The sequence below is a fragment of the Lampetra planeri genome, chromosome 16 (assembly GCF_965212315.1).
Source record: "Lampetra planeri chromosome 16, kcLamPlan1.2.h2, whole genome shotgun sequence".
In the NCBI taxonomy this organism is placed as follows: domain Eukaryota; kingdom Metazoa; phylum Chordata; class Hyperoartia; order Petromyzontiformes; family Petromyzontidae; genus Lampetra; species Lampetra planeri.
Window position 1 is genome coordinate 5,821,166 of NC_136122.1, and position 18,843 is coordinate 5,840,008.

Genomic DNA, 18,843 nt, shown 5'->3' on the forward strand with positions numbered 1-18,843 from the left:
ACAACATCGCATAGTCGGACTAGTCGTGGAGTGAGGCGTAGGCGAATATGTGAAAAGGTCGGTTACGTGAGCTTCTACAGAGGATGGCAGGTTACGCCGTGCGTGCACTAATAGTTCACTGGACAGAAATAATGCGCAAACGGATTTAAACACGGAGACGACACTTCGCTGTGCTCAAGAAGTGAACGGATGTACGCGACATTGACGTGCATAGCTGTTTGCGAAAAATGTCAGATTTGTGAATATCTCCGTACAGAGACAATAGACACCACGCACAAACACTGCACCACTGGGCGTGTGCTGTTAGTTGGTCGGGGCGGATATTACGCGACTCTGGAAAATGCCAAGTTGTAGCGCACATATATGAATATATTTTTTTAAACGTTGAATCTCATCCACGGTTGTTAAGACAAGACGATCAATACCCACGTAATTTAGTTTGAATCGTCATTTATCTATATTAAGCTGCGCACCTATCAGTGTTGTGTAGAATACTCTGGAGCGTTGCCAATATAACCGCAGCTCCTTGGGCTTGTCTCTAGGCAGGGCTCCTGGGTTAAAAATAAGACAGGGTCACTGCAAAGAAACGGCAGGGCAGCCACCGTCTACTTAAGGAGTCTTTGGTGGAACTAGGTCAGGTCCCTTGTACAGGTTAATTCGAACAGTCCTACAATTGCTACTGTGTCCTTGGATGATCTGGAGTAAGGCTGATGTTTTTTTTCCCGGGGATGTCACGGTGGGCACGGAAATTGTGACCTTGATTAGATTAAGCGAAATCTTGGAGTATGCCTGTAGAAACGCATTAGATTAGACGCTTCCTTTATTTCCTTTCAAAGCTGATTTTTTTTTAAACAGCGTCATGCGCTGAAATACAACGATGAAATACAACACAACCAAGCAATGTAATGCATGGCTTGGTTGCAGTTTTTTTATTAGCAGCCCGCGCGTACTTTGGACATTTCCATCCGGCCATCCCGCCATCTATTTTCACTTGCAATGTGCCTCTGAGTCCATCTCTATATCTATTTAGCATTAGTCACTGCTCTTTGGCAGTGGTGGAATTTACACATTGCTATGGCAGAGTCCATTGTCTACATCAGACAACCACCACTCCTTGACCAAATTGTGCAGCCTCAACAGTTTTTTTTCTGAACTCGCCCCCCCCCCACTGGAAATCTGTGACAAAGAGCTTCATAGCTCATCGAATTTCTGAAGGATAAATAAAAAAAATTGATTCTGCAAGATTCTGAGCTGGTATTCATTTAACTGACCTCAGTGAGATGACGATGAGCATGTATGGAACTAACCTGTTCCTGTTGGATCTCAGCAGCTAAGCATGGATTAGCCTGGATAGTAACTGGATGGGATAGTAACTGGATGGGATACTACCTCCTGGTATTGAAGGCCTGGGCTGCAATGTGGCCAGTAGATGGCAATGCTGCAGTGGTTTCTTGATTGTGTGCAAGTGTAGCTTTGTTTTTTTCCTGTGTACTCTAGATTCCTCCCACATGGCAAACACTCATTAATGCAATTATCCTAACATTTCAATGCAGGATCCTTCTGTAAAAGAGGGTTGAGACTCATCTAGGCGTTCCTGGATAAATAAAAGCATTCGTATTGTTATTCCTATTACCACAATTCTGTCCTCGCTGCAGTTTTTTAATCTCAACATTACAACTGGGAGCCCTGCTAATCCACTGAGGGAGCAACCCTGCCATCCATGACGATAAACAGAAAAGAGATAAACGAGTGATGCTGTGATGGGATATAATATGAATACGTCTTCCCCACAATGCTCAGGCATAACACTACCCGCCTGCCCATCCCTTGCTCGCCCACCCACCCACCTATCCCTCGCTCGCTCGCTCTCCCGCCCGCCCGTCCCTCGTTCCCTCGCTCGCCCGCTCGCCCACATCAGCAGAATCTATAAACGTTCCTCTGCTTTCTGGCATGCTGCCTGCCCTGGCTCTTGCTCGAATCGGTGTGCCAGTGACGCACAACAGCGCGGATTTGCACGCTGCTGTACGTTCGGACAACACGGCGTGCGACTGCCCTGCCGTCTCGCCAGGGACACACAGGAAGGGGCCTGTCCTCGGTGGGAGATACCCAGTGACGTCTGGGGAAATGTGCAGCGTTCCGCTGGGAAGAGCCCTGTTGGTCCTTTCAACTTTGGTTTTCTTTTTGTATTTCCTGGGAAAGGCCGAATGAGTTGTTTAGGTAATTCGACGGCGGCGATGCCGATGTCCGCGTTGCTCGCCCTGGCTTTAGCTCTCGGCGACCCCTGGTGACCCCTGGTGTCACAATCTCCGAAGGAAATTTCGACGCGAGGATTTTGACGCTGCCGCGTCGCGTAACTTGTATGCGTCGTTGGGTGATGCTTCAAGACGCTCCGATGCTGCGATTGCAATACCAGGAGTCAACATTTGCAAAGGGACTCCCTGTTTACTTCCCACAAAGTTCTACTGAAAGTCTTGTTAATATTGTATAGTCGTGCAATTATATACATAGGTATCTCAAAGGTTATTCTACTTAATGCTGTAGTCAAACTGTATGGGAATTGGAACATGAAAATCAGGCGTGCATAAATTGAGCATTATACGAAATTAAATATTAACAAACGTAGATGTGAAAAGCGCTGAAGGAAATCGGGGTGCAAGTTTTCATTGTGCATGCTTAGAGGTGTTGTTCAGGAGGGATGCTCTCCAATTCTCACGGAGTCATCTTACACCCATTTTTTTACTTTTTCCACTCGTATCTAATTGTGCTGTCATCATCATGTTATGAGATGAATCCAATGCGATCTTTCACAGAGGAGAACATCCCTTCGTGTTGGAGAACAGACTGTGAAAGCGGATATCACAGAACTACCTCTGAGATCCCTTCAAGTGACCTCTGGCCCCACACAATAGAAGGACACATTTTCTATACCCACTCTGACATTTAGAGTCATGTCTGTCACATGGCAGTGAAACTAATATTTTAATTCTTAGAGTTGAAATTTAGAGAAATCAAGTAAATAATGGTATGCATGCCATTTTTATTCCGCAGGGCAATCACGAAAGTGCTACATTTTACGGACGGATATAGTTTGCCATTAGGAAGTGATTTGCTCTGTGTAATCCCCGATTGAGTAATCCACATCTATTCGGATTTGGCAAAATTGAATCGTGACGTCACGGGATTTATAACGTCCACCGCGGCACAGACAGAAGCGTAAGTATTTTACGGTCGATACACCTGCAGCGGTAACCGGTGGTGGGGGGGGGTGGGCAGCCTGCCGGATTCGAAACCGCGAGCCTCCGTGACAACGAGCGGCGAACGCGCCACCGCCGGGCCACGTCCACCCCCCCCCCCCCGCGACGCGCGGCTGTGAGGGGTGAGTAGCCGAGTGGTGAGTGACTGGTGGCTCGCGTGTCTGCTGCTCACCCTCTCACCCAGGCTGCGGTGATGGCCGGGGCAAGATCCTCCAGCGTTTTCCTGCCAAGGAGTGGGAGGACGCGCCGTTCCCGCAGGGCCTCGAGCTGGTGGGTGCCTCGTTCCCTCTCGAGCGCCGTGTTTTAGCCTCTCACTTTGTGTTGTTTTTTCTTTATGCCGGCGCTCATTTCTTTACAACTGCTTTTTGTGTTTTGGTTTGTTGTCCTTCTCCCGCACTTCCGATTAGCACGGTTGGCTACGTACGGTGTGAAAGAAGTTCAATATACATGCATACAAACAAAGGGCGCCGTGGTAGCGAGATGTTAACTACCTCGCCTGCTATACAGGAGGTCGTGCGTGCGATCCCGACCCTGATGCCTGTATATTTGGAGTTCGCATGTTCTCCCCGTGGTCGCATGGATTTTAACACTGTTGGGCATGCAATCATTACCTTACTGAGTAATTAATAATACATGATGGTGATGATGATAATAATCTTGCAGATGAAATCTCATGAGGTTGGCCTAGGCCCTAGAGGCTCAAGGGGCTGCTGATACCAGCTCAGAGTCTCTTGAGCCAGCACCACTGACATCCTGAGTTTGAGTCTGGGGTTCAGACGCCTGTGACTAAACCAGGTTCTCAAGTAGAGCGAGCTGATGGTCTCAGCCTGGTCACCAGTAGCTGCACAACAAAATCCTATCACGCTTTGTATGGTCACGAAAGAAGTTCCACATACATTTGGTTTTCAATCAACATTGTATATGTCAAGCTTTCAGCACTAAAATATGTATTGGTTGTCCTGCCAAGCGATGAACATCTCTGTGATATCACCATCCGCAGACCGGTCAACGAGGGATGATGTTAGACTGTTTTGACGGTGTTACACTGCTTTCCGCAAGTGGTCATTGGGAGAATGTCACGGCGCCAGAGTCATATTAAAGAGAGAGTCAAACGGTGATAAAGAAGAAGCAGGTTCCCTCCATCAGACCTGGGCAATTTTAGTGACTTCAAGGATCGATGTACCTGTATTTCGCATGGCTCCCTTCAGCTGTGTTGCTGCACGCTTTGCATTGTTTTGCGTGTGCACGTGTGCACGTGTGCTTACATGTTGCACACGTGTGCTTACATGTTGCGCACACGTGCATTCGTGTGTGCACTTATGTGTGTGTGAACGCGTGCGCATGTCTCTGTACATGCGTGTGTGTGTGTTTGTGCATTTCCGCGTGCTTATGTGTGTGTTTTGTGTTGTTTGTGTGAGTGCACGCATGCGCGTGTATGCACGCGGTTGAGTGCCTATGTGTGTAGCCTGCCACCAGTGGTGTGATGACATCACCACCACTTCGTGGCAAATGGCAGCTGTTCTTCTTGTTCAGCGGTCAAAGCCATCGACCGCCCTGATTATTTCTGCGGGGTGTGAAAACCATAATAGTGCTACGCCCCCTCTGCTTCACAGCAGGTGTTAAAGATCACCTGGCGTCATTCGCAAGAGTAGGCCATTGTGTGCTGGCGTTGAGGATCCAAATTTGCCTTATTAAAAAACGACACCACAAATTACTACCGCAGCAATCACCGCCCCCATGCTGGTAGACTAATGCCCCTGGTCACTCTTGCAAATGAGACTCTCCTGGTGTCGTGAGTTCTCGCCTGGTTAAACGACAGTAACTTGAAGCTTCTCGTCGTTGTCGTCGCTGTGCGTGCCTGCGTGCGTGTTGCGTCGCTCAGTTCTGCCAGCCGAGCGGATGGAAAACGAGCACCGAGAGGGTTCCGCCCTCGTTCTTCGTGGTGGTGCTGACGGACATCAACTCGGAGAGGCACTACTGTGCCTGCCTCACCTTCCAGGAGCCCTTCCTCGAGCCCAGCGTGAGTGCTCTTCAGCCCCAAGGGTGCTGCGGTGGCGAGGTGTCAACGACCTCGCCTGGTATCCAGGAGGGTCGTGGGTTTCGATCCCGACCCTGATGTCTGTATATTTGGAGTTTGCGTGTCTCTCTCTCCCCGTGGTCGCGTGGATTTTTCTCTGGGTCCCCCGGTTTTTTCCCTGCACATCTAGAGCCATGAGTTTCGCGTAATTGGCTGCTATACATTTCTACGTGATAAGACATTTCGATGAGGTTTCATTCGTGGCAAGGTCGCTCCTGAAAAAGAGCTATATCGCTCAGTGGACCGTACCTGGTAAAATGGAAAAAAATTGTTAATTAATTAAAAAAATAATGTTGTTCACACCATTAGTGTGGGTACATTTGTTCATAACCCAATGTAAAGAAAAATCTGAACCTGGATTAAAATGTTGCGCGCATTTGGCCGGCCATCTCTTCACCACCAGCAGCGATGGATGATGGCCGATGGCCAAGTATAATGACAGAGTGGCTACCACAGGATGGAACGCATCTGGGAGGGCGTCCACCGAGGAATATGCGGCAGTGAAATCGGCTCGTTTGCCGGTGCCAGGTGGAACGCTGCATCACGGGAGATGGCCACGACTTGGGGGGAGGCCTTCATCCAGCAGTGGATTGATCATGGCTGATGCTGAGCGCTAGTTGACCGACGGTCCGTGGGGCGATGAGACTCTTGTCTTGTCCCGTGTGTTGCGTGAGTCTAGGCGGGGAAGACGTCAGATGACAGTGATGGAGAGGAGGAGGAGCAAGAGGAAGTGGATGACACAGGTCTCGTGAAGCCGGCACAAGTGTTTGCTCCCAAGAGCCTTGTCCTGGTATCGCGACGGGACTGCACCGAAATCTTCAGGGTTAGTAGTCCCTCGTAATTCGTTCCGCGATAAAATGTGCGTCTCCTTTTGAACGGCGTTCATTGGTGATGCCGCTCATGCCGCCGACACCGCCTCTCGAGGGATGATGACACGTCCTTGCCGAACCCTCGCAGCGAGAGCTCTAACATCACAGTGCGTCAGTAGATGATGTTACACAATTACGTCTGCAGTCACTTCAATCGACGTCTTTTGTCGGTAGTAATTTTTTTTATTTTAGTCTCTCGCCTTGGGCTGTGGATTTATTTGAGTAATTCTATGAGTTTAGTTTGACTAAAGCAGTCAGACATTTGGCCAAACACCATCATAATTCTTTGGTATATACGGTGGGCCAATTCTTTTCCACCCAATTTAATCTGATCAGCCCTATATTATCAGTGAACTCAGTAAATCTTCTTAATATAAATATACCGCAACATTTTTTGCAGCTTTGGTTTTACTCAGTTCCCCGCAGTTTTCAATCACGTAGCTAAACTATCTTGGTCCGGTGCCTTCATCCAAACTCGTTACTTTCGTTTCCTCACAGTCGATCGCTTTTTTGGCCTTTGGTCGTCAGTCGCAGTCATCGTCGTGCTCGACGATTTCCATCCGCTCGCTCATCAATCCATGAATGGAAATGAACCACCGAGGCGGCCACACACAAAGGGCCCGCGATTCGCGCACTCTGCTAAGGGGGTGTCCCGCTGCGTGTCGTGTAAAAGCCTCTTGGATGAATCTTGACTTAAAGCTTTCGTGACTGCAGGAATTCACATTCTTGGGTATTTCGGTAAAGTCACGTAGATAGGTTCAAATAAAATAACAAAAAACTTTTTGGATGGTCGTCTCCGTTTCTCTCTCGCCCTCGCGCAGAACTGCCTGGGGCTGCTGTACACGGCGCACACAGACAGCCTGCGCGTACCCCTGGAGACGCTCGTGGGGAACCTGTTGTCATGTGTGGTGCCCACGGCAGGCGGAGCGCAGGTAACCAGGAACCCCGCCCCCCCCCCAACTGAGCTTGTGAGACCCCACTGCAAAATGGCCAAGGCTCATGCACAGCCCCTTTTTGTCCATCCGCTGCTGGATGGAGGGGCCGGCGGCGGTGACGATGCACGCCTGTAATCCAGCATTGTGGAGGGCGAGGGCTGATGGATCGCACAAATGTTGCGCAACTCCCTTCACGCGTTGCGTCTAGAATGTCACGCCCAGGCTTTCTTGGAGAAGGCGGCACAGCAAAAATGCGTATTCCACTTCTTCCGTCTGTATGGTATTTAGTGTTTCCCCCTCGCACGCATGGGTTATCTCTGGGTGCTCCGGTTTCACCCACATGCAAGCGCTCGTTAATTGGCCGAAAACACCTTCATATATAGAGAACCGCAGAGCTTGGAGAATTGTTGGGCCCGGCTCATCGCGTGGCTGGCCTTCTTGCTCGTCTGTGGTTCCCCGCGCCTCTGAGTCGTTCTCTCTGTACGAGAGCGAGCGAACACTGAGTGCCTTATGCCCTGCAGGTTGTGGGGTTTTGACCATACTTCACCACGCTGGTCGATTGTCAGATTGGTGAAGGTGGGCAACATAGATGCGGGGATAGAGACGTTGAGTACAATAATGGTTGCATGCTGCACTGCTGCCAACAACATCCTGCTGAGCATCGTAGCGACCCATCCGATCACAATCCAGTCTCGACTCTCAACCCTGAAAATTACAATAACAGTCATGCCCCCGATTTTGTTGGGGATGCATTCGTGAAAGGTACAACGAATATTGAAACGACATCAATCAAAGCAAATTTTCAAAATTGCCAAAATACTCCATGCAGATAACGTTTTGTACCATACAGTACAGTACATTGTGCATGACGCAAAGTAGTTCATGTACAGGGTAGGTGGAGCCGAAGGCTGAGAGGCGACAGGATAACGAGAAAGGACAGACGACGCTGTCAGCGACGTAAGTGTGGGGTTGAGGCGACGTATTTGCGAAATGACGTGAAAGGCGGCGACGTCAATCAGGATATTGCTGCACAGCGTTATTGCGGTTCACTAAAACTGAAACGATCATAGTTCAAGTTGACCCTGTGTCTTTCTATTGTGTGACGATGATGCTGATGACGAGCTGTGTGCTTGCAGAAACTCTTCTCGCTGGGGGCGGGAGACAGGCAGGTCATCCAGGCGCCACTAAACGACACCCTCCCCATCACCGGGAGCAGCGTCGCCATTCTTTTCCGGCAGCTCGGTAACGACCCCTCCAAGTCACCGATGTCCGAGCAGAACCAGGTCGAGGGGTCACCATTTGCCCTCGCGGTTGATTACTATTGTTTACGTGTTACGCCTGTTTTCCCGGAAAAGCCTCACCGAGAGTTTTCTGGCTTTTCTTTGGAAGGGTCCTGCCAATTTTTTGTGGTCGGGTGGCGATGATTGCTGTGTGTGTAGTCACAATAGAGTAATGCGTGGTGTCATTTTCACATTTGGCAAAGTGGGACCATGACGCCGGCACACGATGGCCTACTCTTTGCGAATGACGTGACGAGGTGTTTAACGTCTGCTGTGAAGCAGGTGGCTCGTATCTTCACGGTTAATGCACACACAGCACTATTCATCAGGGCGCCAGTTGTTGGTTGCCACCACACTCGCCGTAATGCCCTTCCATTTTGGCTGCCGGTTGCGTAACGAATCATTTATGAGGTCGTACTCATTGCACACACACAACGTGCTTGTCACAAATGAACCACAATACCTTGCTGATCTCGTCAAGGAGCATAAACCATCGCACAAACTCCGGTCATTCTCGCAGCGGCTTTTGGCCAGCCATCGAACTAAGACGGTCACTGCATTGCGTGCACTTCTGCGCCCGTCTGGAACGCTCTTCCTTCCGATGTTGGGAAGCACTTTTCAATCTAGATTGAAAACAAATTTTTTTATAACTGCTTTTTGTGTTTAGTTTGTTGTCCTTCCCTGCACCTCCAATTAGCACGGTTGGCTACGTAGGGTGCGAAAGCAGTTCAACATATGCATATACGTTTGCCAGGTCAAGCAAGTCTTGCACAGTCAGTGCTCTAGTTCCCAAGGGTCTGCCCTGCCAGTCTTATCTCCACCACCACCTTCTGGCTTTAGCTCTTCTTCTTGCTTTCCTACCTCTGGGTGCCCACTTGGCAGTTTCAGGAACCTGCCCATCCTGCACACATGGCCCGTCACGACCTCCACTTCCTCATTACATCTACATCGTTCTCCTGACATGTTCCATTCTTTCTTTACACATCGCTTACCCCTTATACCACTCTGGCATTCCGAGCAACATCCACTGTCACCTCCTCAAGGACCCTAAACATTTGTGTTCCAGCGGCTTTCTTAAAGTCCAACTCTCTGACCTATACAGTAGGAGAGACGTGCATAACGACTTGCGTTTCATCACGATCATAGCGACCAGTTCCATTGATGTTGCCACTTCTCACTATCGCTTACCTTCCTTCGGCCAGATCACTGCACCTGCTGCCCGTCTGTGTGTACTTTACTTCTGTGTGGCGCTGTGCTGAGTGGGCTCGACTAACAATTGGAAGGGCATGAGTTCAAATCCCAGCCAAAGGTCAATGTCAGTTTATTATCTAGAGAACTCATCAGTGACGAGTCTGTCAGTCTATTCTACAAAGATGCCATCAGACCATTCTGCCAGTGTATTGTCCCCATGGGACACCACGGGTAGTAGACCAGTGTCTCAGTGCTTTGTCCAGAGATCCCCATCAGACGCCTGTCTTTTGACACCTGATGCCACTTTGTCGCAAGCCCGCAGTGGAGATTACAGGCCCTTGCTGGGGGAATGTGGGATATTTCCACCGCTGGCGGAGGGCCACCAACAGAGATGAACTCTGTCCTTTCCACCTTTCTGCCGTGTCAGAATTTCAGTGGGCTCAATTCCGACCCTGACGTCTTGTAGCCCCACAAACAATGTGACGACCGGCCCGTGCACAATGGTCATCCATCCAAGCACTCTCCAGGCTCAAAACTGATTAGCTGATGAGATCAGATGACTATCGGGGGCATTCCAGGTGATTTTGTCAGAGGCTTGATTTATACGGCAAAGTCCATTCACCACGGCGGTAAGGTGTTAACTACCTCGCCTGGTATACAGGAGGTCGCGGGTTCGATCCCGAACCTGATGCCCGCATATTTGAAGTTTGAATTTTCTCCCCGCTGTCACATGGATTTTTCCTGTGGTCCTTAGGTTTTTCTTTCCTCCGCATTTAGAAACATGCATTTTAGAGTATGTGGCTGCCATAGATTGCCACTTGATAATCCACCTCGCCGAGCTATTATTTGTGGCCAGGTCACTTCTGAAATAGAGCTGTGTAGCTCAGTGGACCTTACCTGGTAAAATAAAAAAGAGTTTTAGTTTATAGAAGGCGCGCCCGGGAATTGATGTAGCTGACTGGTGGAAACTCGACGCTCGCCACAGCATTGTGCCAGCTCTTGGAAAATCTCGGACGTCCCGTTTTTGTTGTGACGTTTTTACAAGCCGTCGCACGGCCAAGCCTTTTGCTATCTTGGGCCGACGTCCTATGAACTCAATATTCGATCAGGTCAGAGCGCTTTTGTAGCGGTGACTGCAGACGCCAAGTCTAAGCCCTTGTCTCGTTCCAATCAAAGCAACTCCCGCCTTTGCTGTGCTGCTGACGTAGGCTGCAACGGTGACTGAAGCCGTTGTCCTTGTCAGCAAGTATTGCCTTGCAGCAGTTTGGTTCACAGGCATTGCCTCACGGTCGGCAGCAGGCATTCAAGAAAGGACAGTTTGGGTAATTTGACAGTAGTCTCACCGACTTGTCTCTGATGGGGTCTCGAGACAATAGATCGACAGACCAGTTTCTGATGGAGTCTCTAGACAATAGACTGACAGACCTGTCTCTGATGGGGTCTCTAGACAATAGACTGACAGACCGGTCTCTGATAGGGTCTCTAGACAATAGACTGACAGACCGGTCTCTGATAGGGTCTCTAGACAATAGACTGACAGACCGGTCTCTGATGGGGTCTCTAGACGATAGACTGACAGACCGGTCTCTGATGGAGTCTCTAGACAATAGACTGACAGACCGGTCTCTGATGGGGTCTCTAGACAATAGACTGACAGACCGGTCTCTAATGGGGTCTCTAGACAATAGACTGACAGACCGGTCTCTGATGGGGTCTCTAGACAATAGAGGTGAATTGATGAACTTGTTCAGATTTTCATTGTGGCTTCATGACGACTGGAGTGAGGAAAGCCCTTCTGTTGGACCAGTCTGGCATTGTCGTTAGACTAGAGGTGGAATAATTTGCCCCCCGCCCCCGCCCTGCCCCCCCCCCCCGCCCCAGCGATTGGATATTAAAAGCCCACGATGCCAAGGTCGTGATTCGATCCAAGGGTATTTTATTTTACCACTCGTGGCTGCAGGGTTCACGTGAACCCACCACATGCGGTGGTCGCAATGCGCCATGCAGGAACTTCTCAGAGCACCACGCTTGTGTACTCCTGGCACTTTTCAGATCGGTTTCTTTTCCTGAACTGTGATTTATTCATGTTTTTCCCAGAGAGGGGAAATAGCAGTGAATGTGGGCTGCAGGACTCATAGGATTAATACTGGAACTGTTAACTTCATATTTATTGCATACAATTTTTACAAATGTGTGTGTTTTTCTATCCTTTGTATGCTTCTCCTCCATGTGTTTCTCTACCACACCACCGATTAGCATGATTGGCTCCATACGGTGCGAAAGAAGTTCAACATACATACACCATGTGAGGGTGCGGTAGTGCAGTAGTTAGTGCGATGCGTTACGAACCTGGCGAACTGAATTTGATTCCTGCTGACGGCCAAAACCAGTGACGATTATCTGAATTAGTCTTGGGCCTTTCTCAGGTCGATATGAGTACCAGGCATCGTGTTTAAATATCGCTGCCAGGGAGACAGAGGTGGTACGGTGTGCTCCTGGCCACCCACCCCTTGTGTACCATGCCGGCATTCGTAGGTGCTCGTTCACAACACTTGGCCCAACAGCCTGTCAAGGCTACGAGGAGTATCTTTGTCGATTTGTGTCTCCAGCCCAAGCTCACCTAGCCACGTGCTTGTATCCCGTGTGTGTGTTATGTGTCATTATCCCCTGCGTGAATGCTGCCTTTGACCAGGGATTCGCCATGTCCTCAACCTCTTCTGTGCCGCCGTCACGGAGCACAAGGTGCTGTTCCACTCGAGCAGCTACCAGCGGCTGAGCGATGCGTGCCGCGCCATGCTGGCGCTCATGTTCCCGCTCAAGTACAGGTCAGCCGCGCGGCGAGGTGTATGTATGTGTGTGTATGTACGTTGAACTTATTTTGCGCCGTACGCAGCCAGCCGCACAGCCGCGTGGCTGGCTGGCCCGGTGGTTCGGAATGGCTGCGTATTATCAGTCACGCCTTGGTGGCCTTGGTTTGGCCTCCTAACGCGCCTCCGCTCGGGCTTGAGCCGCTCGGTTGCCTCCGAGCACGGGTGAAGCGGCTCGGCCATGGCTTGGCTCGGGCTCGGTTCGTGGAAATCCTGAGCACGGCTGGGATATTGCTTGGAGCCAGCTCAAGGGTAAGCTTGGCATTGTGAGCCGCCTCATTGGAGCCAGAGCCAAGCGTGAGCCGAGTGGGGACTAAGAATGAGATTCATCGATTACAATTGAATTGTTTTTTTCATCTTTTCCCCCGCTATGTAATTAAATTGTCCTATCGAGAGTTGTGCTGTTGATATTGTGTCGTGGCCAACCACTCCACCGTGTGCCGTGCCGGCCTTTCATAGGTGCTCGCTAACAGCACTTGCCATAACAGTCTGTTAAAAGGCGATTAGGGCGGGGGTGGATCTTTGTCTTTTTCTGTTTGTTTGTGTATTTCCAGCTACCCTTACATCCCAATTCTGCCAGCCCAGCTCCTGGAGGTGTTGAGCACGCCCACGCCGTTCATCATCGGTGTTCACTCCATGTTCATCAACCACCTGCCCGACCTGGTGAGGCATACACCATTGGTCCTTGAGCTGTCATTGGCTACAAATGGCTTATCGGTACCACCCAGGGTGGCAAATGCTAACAATGATTTTACTTCAGAAACGCATCTCGAGATCGCAACGATGTATGATAGAAATGTCACCGTGCTTTGCTTTTCGCTATACAATGTTTATTTTTACGAGAAAAATGTTGTCCTCTGGTACGTTTGACAAAGAATATTGTGATGTGAAACATCTACGGCACATGGAAATAACAGGAAGTGCATCTGTGAAACAGACGGTATGTACATTACTAAGCTCTGCGCCCATGGTGTGTAGTACTGTGCATGGTGAATACTGGTGGAATTCTCTGCCCCAGGTGGTACCAACAAAACCTCTTGGCCCATGAGCTACACTCAAATGTCAACTGAAGTGACTTTAAAAATAGTTCTGTGACGTCTGGCTACGGAAGCTACGAATGAAAATTACCTTATCTCGTGACGTGGATCCGGTTGCAGAATCTATTTTTATATTGCCGCTCAAAGGGGGATTTCGTGGTCGTAAAGTCTCCCCCAACAGTCCCCCCCAACAACTCCCACACGCCACCATTGTGTCCGGGTGGAAGGGGCGGCGTGGTCTAAAGAAGAATGGGCGATGTCTAAAAAAAGAGAAAGGCACCCTGAGACGAAAGTGGAAAGAGGTGGCACCTCATCGGGAAAGGGTGGGGCCTAAGGAGGAAGGGGGTGGGGCATAGAGAGGAAGGAGGCGGAGCTTAGAGAGCAACGAGTGACACAGAGGTTGAACTACCCTGTTGATTATGGGAATTAAGGCACATAATCAAGAAGGCAGCAAACCTTTAGTGCCACAGATGTGGCCACACTGGCGGGACTAGGCCATAAAGAAGGCTGTCTCTGGTGTAGGCCAATCAGTTTCAAATACACTGCGTATATTGTCACAGCATGTTTGTTGGGCATGTTCACCACAAGTACGTGTGGTTAATGCAAACCTGATGCCTTGCAAAAGGTTTCTATTTGGTGTTTGAACATCTTAACACCTGTTTTATTGCCAGAAAGGGTAAAACCTATTATAATTTTTTCATACGGGCCCCAACTAGTGGGAATATATTTGGGGCAATTAAGAAAACAATTAAAATAATTCCCTAATGGCTGAGGTATAGTTTTAATGACATCAGTAAAATAAAATTGTCTTACTGGTCAATGAGTATTGGCGGCAGCACTTATCTCTGTTGGTAGCCAAACCAGTAGTGGAAATTCCACATTCATATGGCAGGAGACCGGTAAAAATTGGCTTACCACTGTCAACTTTTCACAAATTGGTACCTTTTTTTTTTCAACCCGAAGGGACGATGACCTAAGTTGATCCCCAACCGGCACTTCCATTCGTAACATCCTGATTGTGAGCCGAGCGTTTTGACCACACCTCCCGTGGTGGCACTCATCTGAAGGTGGGGTTCTCCGATCACGCAGAGATCGAGCTGCAGACCGTGAGATGGTAATGAGATGGTGCCTTTGGAAGGCAGTACAGAAACTCGGTGTTGCACCTTACAGTTTCTGTCTGGCATGAAGGGTGCTTTCTCCTAATATACGTGGCTTTTCTCCAGTCGATCTGATGTCCTCGCGCACACAAAAAAAATACCCAATATGGAATTGGTCAACAATCCTGGACAGGAACATCAAGAAAATTATTCTTGAGACTCGGTGAGGCTTTTTATTTGTAAATATTCGTTTTTAGCCTTATCCTGTGTTAAGCTTTGTTGTCACGTGGTGTAATGACGTCACGTTGAATGTTAATATTTACAGCACACTCCGACCCTTACTTTATTTACCTTTATCCTGTGGAAATTAACGACGTAATGTGTACCTCGGGGGGGAATATGAACGTGTAGCTCATGTACTGGGGGGGGGGGGGGCAGGAAAGTCACACTGAGTTTCGAGAATTAATTTTTTCGGATGATCTTACTTGTGATGTTAAGCAAATTCAGTTTCGATTATCAGGAAGTGTTGTTTTTAACTTAGGATCGTTCTGGATGCAGCTGTAAAATTAAACAAAAAACAAAACCAGTGCAAAAATATTAATATTTTTCAATTCAATACAATGTTGATTCTGTTCAGGTGCAAAGAACATGAGCTGCCGCTTAACAGCCGAGCGAGCTGGCTGCCGAACAGCTGCGTCTTTGTCCTTGAGATCCTGACTCTGCAAATGTTGCTCCAAGAGTTTGTACGTGACCTTCACATGACCGTTGCCCTTGCTCGCATTACAGAGCAGAATGTCAAAAGTCAAAGTGATTTCTTGCTCTTGTCGGCCTTAAGGCAGTGCTACTGTCCCGCTTACAGCCCTAAGCCGGTGGTAAGAAATTCTACGTTCCTATGGCGGGAGGCGATATGAGCCGATGTCGTCACCACAAAGTAGTACTCACTTTATCAACGGCGGAGGGATGATGGGCTGAGTCAACAACAGAAAAATGGGATTTGACTCGGAACTTTCTGATGTTGAGCTGCTCGCTCTTGCTGAGAGAGAGGTAGTGGAAATACTCGAGCCACGTATGTGTGTGTGAGAGCACAACACGTGAGCCCATTGATTTACCACATACTTACATATATGTTATATGCATTATGATTTGTATGCAAGGCACAAGGTTTACTTCCTGTAAGCAATTACTTGATGAGTAGGTCACAGCTAAACTGTGGGACACCTGACATAAGCATTAGAATACACAGAGGTGATACGTTATGGAAATTCAAAGTCCCGATCCCCCTTCTGGGATCGTGCTGCTGTCACCATCCTAGAATCTCAGCCAGATCCGGAAGGCTGCTACTGTGCAAACAACGTGGAACAAAGGCGGACATCCAGAATAAACACATCATTCGAGACCCAAACATCGCACCATCTGGCTTTGACATGCTTTCTCCTCGAATACACCACTGGTGTAACAGAACATCAACAGGCCGATGTGCACATCTCCTTAATGAATGGAAATTTAAAGACAGGCCACAGTAGTACGATTGTGGTTATGCAACCAAAACTATGGACCATATAGTAAATTACTGTGCTCCTGCAAAACTACACAAACTCTCTGCTGAAATCTTTATGGTGGCTAGCAGACTTCGACATTGATATTTAGCTCCTAAACATATTGCTGCCATCATATGCAAGAATAGGATAAAATTCAGTCAAACTTTTTATTATTATGTGGTGGTGGTGGTGGTGGTGATGATGACAGTTATTATTGTTTATATTCTTAGTGAACATTGAGATGATTGTGATGGTGATCATAGTGGTTTTTTAGATGAAAAGGGAAAACAATGATGTGATCAAGATGTTTAGTTGTTTGTGATCATTTGGATCATAATGACGATGGCGATGCAGAGTACGATAGCATGCTAATATGCCAATGATCTAGGTGATTATTGAGACGGTCATGAAGAAGATGATGTAGGTGATTATTCAGATGATAATGATCACATTAATCTGGTTGTTGAGATGATTGTGTTAATGATCATCCAGGTGATTGATGTGATGATGATAATAATGATGATGATATTCACAATGGCACTGATTATTATTCCTGCTGAAGTTGACATGATTGCGGTGAGTTTGGATAGAAGCCCAGTGGGTGCGGATTATGATGTTGTTCATTGTCAAAGTGTTGATCAATGACATGATGAATCTGATGTTTACTATTATTAAGGACATAATAAGAAAAAGCGGTCATGTAGATGATGAATATCACACTGAACCCTGCTGGTGGTGATTATTATTGAGATAATGAAACTTATGCATTATATTATTGTTATTGAGGTCACGATGATGGTAATGAATCTCACATTGACCCTGCCGGTTGTGTTGGTGATGTGCGGTGGCGTAGCGGTTAGCGCGCTGTGCTATGAATCAGGCGACCCGAGTTCGATTCCCGCTCATGGCCAACACCGGTGACCATTATCTGAAGCAGTCCCGGGCCTTCCCTAGGTCGACTCGGCCGAGTACCTGGTGCAATGTGTACACATCGCCACTTGGTATACAAAGGCGGCCGGGCATGGTGATGGCAACCCACCCCCTCGTGTGCCTTGCTGACCATAATTTGTGCTACTCGCTAACAGCGCTTGCCCCAACAGTCTGTTAAGGCTACACGGGTGGGGATCTTTGTCTTTGGTTTGCGTCGCAGCTGGACGTGATCGTAGTGGAGCTGGACGGAGGCACGGTGGCCGTTCCCGAATGCGTGCACCTCCCTCTACTGCCCGAGCCCCTGCTGCAACAAACCCTGACGGCGCTGTCCATGGTACTGACACCAACACGACAGTCCGCACACCCACGTGTCTGACCGGGTGTGACCCCAAGGGGTGGTGCTATTCGCCACTTCCTCTACCCCCGGTGATTCAGCGAGGTGTCAAGAATTGGACTCGTCCTATGCCCCTTTCTCACCTTCACAAAAATGTACCGACAAGCGTAGTGAAGTATGGCCCTCATGATCAACACAGCATGGGGAGGCCTTCATCCAGCAGTGGAATAATTTTAATTCTTTACATAAAAATAACATCCAAATTTATGCTTAACAAAAAATCCAACATAAATAACGGTCATTGCCTGAAACGTTGCTTATTAAATATATATTTTTTCAATTGAAGGCGAGAGTGTTATTTGCGAACGCGTGGCATTGTTTGGCTACTCGATCGAGTGCGCCGCTGCCAGCATCACCAAATAATTTGGTTCGTCCACTTTCATCATTAGACTATTACAATAAGCAAAGATTTTTTTAAAATTAAACCGGAAATACCAAAGGAGACTTAAAAACGAGGCAAAGAAATAATCGGCTTTTGCATCAAACTGTGACCCCCGAATTGTGACAGTTCATAAAGCAAACCGTGGAGGGAGGAGCGAATCACTGCGTTCCTTGTGTATGTATGTTGTACCGTATTCTTTTTTCAACGTCTTTGGCTCCCCGCCTTTATGAACTCACACTGACGAGCGTGATTAAGTACGGTCGAAAAACACCCACGACGTGCATGGTGTGGGGAAGGCCCTCATCCAGCAGTGGATTGGCAACAGGGCTGCTGCTGCACGCGTGCGTTTGTATTCTTCTCGTTGCGTGACGCTGACGGTGCGACAGAGCTCTGCACTTAACAGTAATAACGTGGAGCCTCGGTGTATGTATGTATTTATGTATGTCGCACCGTACGCAACCAACTGTGCTCATCGGATTTGCGGGTGAAGGACAACAAACTAAACACAAAAAGTAGTTCTAATGAAACGAGTTTTAAATCTAGATGATTTAAAAGTGCATAGCTCCAGTGGCTTCCTAATATCGGAAGGAAGAGCATTCCAGACGGCCACAGAAGCGCATCTGGAAGCGCGCGATGCGGTGACCATCTTTGTTCGATGGCTAGCCATAAGCCGCTGCTGTGAAGGTGACTCGTCCTTGACGAGATCAGCAAGGTATTGTGGTTAATTTGTGGCAAGCACTCGGTGCCTTTGAGATGACGGTTGCGGGCCCTGTGTTGCAGGTGTTGAACCCAGACCTGGGGGTCGCAGACAATGCCTTCCCACCCTCCTGCATTGCCTGCTCGCCCCTCGACAGACTGGTAACGCCCAGGGGGGGGGAAACGACAACACAACAATATCACTGCCTTCTCACACGTGACTCTTTCACCACTGCTGGAGAAATACTCAGAGCCTGGTGAACTTTGTGGATTGTAACAATGATAAACAATGATAC

At 48.5% G+C, this 18,843-nt stretch overlaps 1 protein-coding gene across 1 annotated transcript in view; it reads left to right on the forward strand.

The window, feature by feature from the left end:
• Positions 1-18,843, forward strand: part of LOC144722958 (myotubularin-related protein 5-like) — a 97,139-nt gene that overhangs the window by 39,002 nt on the left and 39,294 nt on the right. Inside the window, exons 2-10 of the mRNA XM_078601408.1 lie at positions 3,439-3,524; positions 5,137-5,274; positions 6,011-6,154; positions 7,022-7,132; positions 8,272-8,377; positions 12,299-12,431; positions 13,028-13,136; positions 17,296-17,409; positions 18,632-18,709. Coding sequence (XP_078457534.1) covers positions 3,439-3,524; positions 5,137-5,274; positions 6,011-6,154; positions 7,022-7,132; positions 8,272-8,377; positions 12,299-12,431; positions 13,028-13,136; positions 17,296-17,409; positions 18,632-18,709 — 1,019 coding nt within the window. The remainder of the gene's footprint in view (positions 1-3,438; positions 3,525-5,136; positions 5,275-6,010; positions 6,155-7,021; positions 7,133-8,271; positions 8,378-12,298; positions 12,432-13,027; positions 13,137-17,295; positions 17,410-18,631; positions 18,710-18,843) is intronic.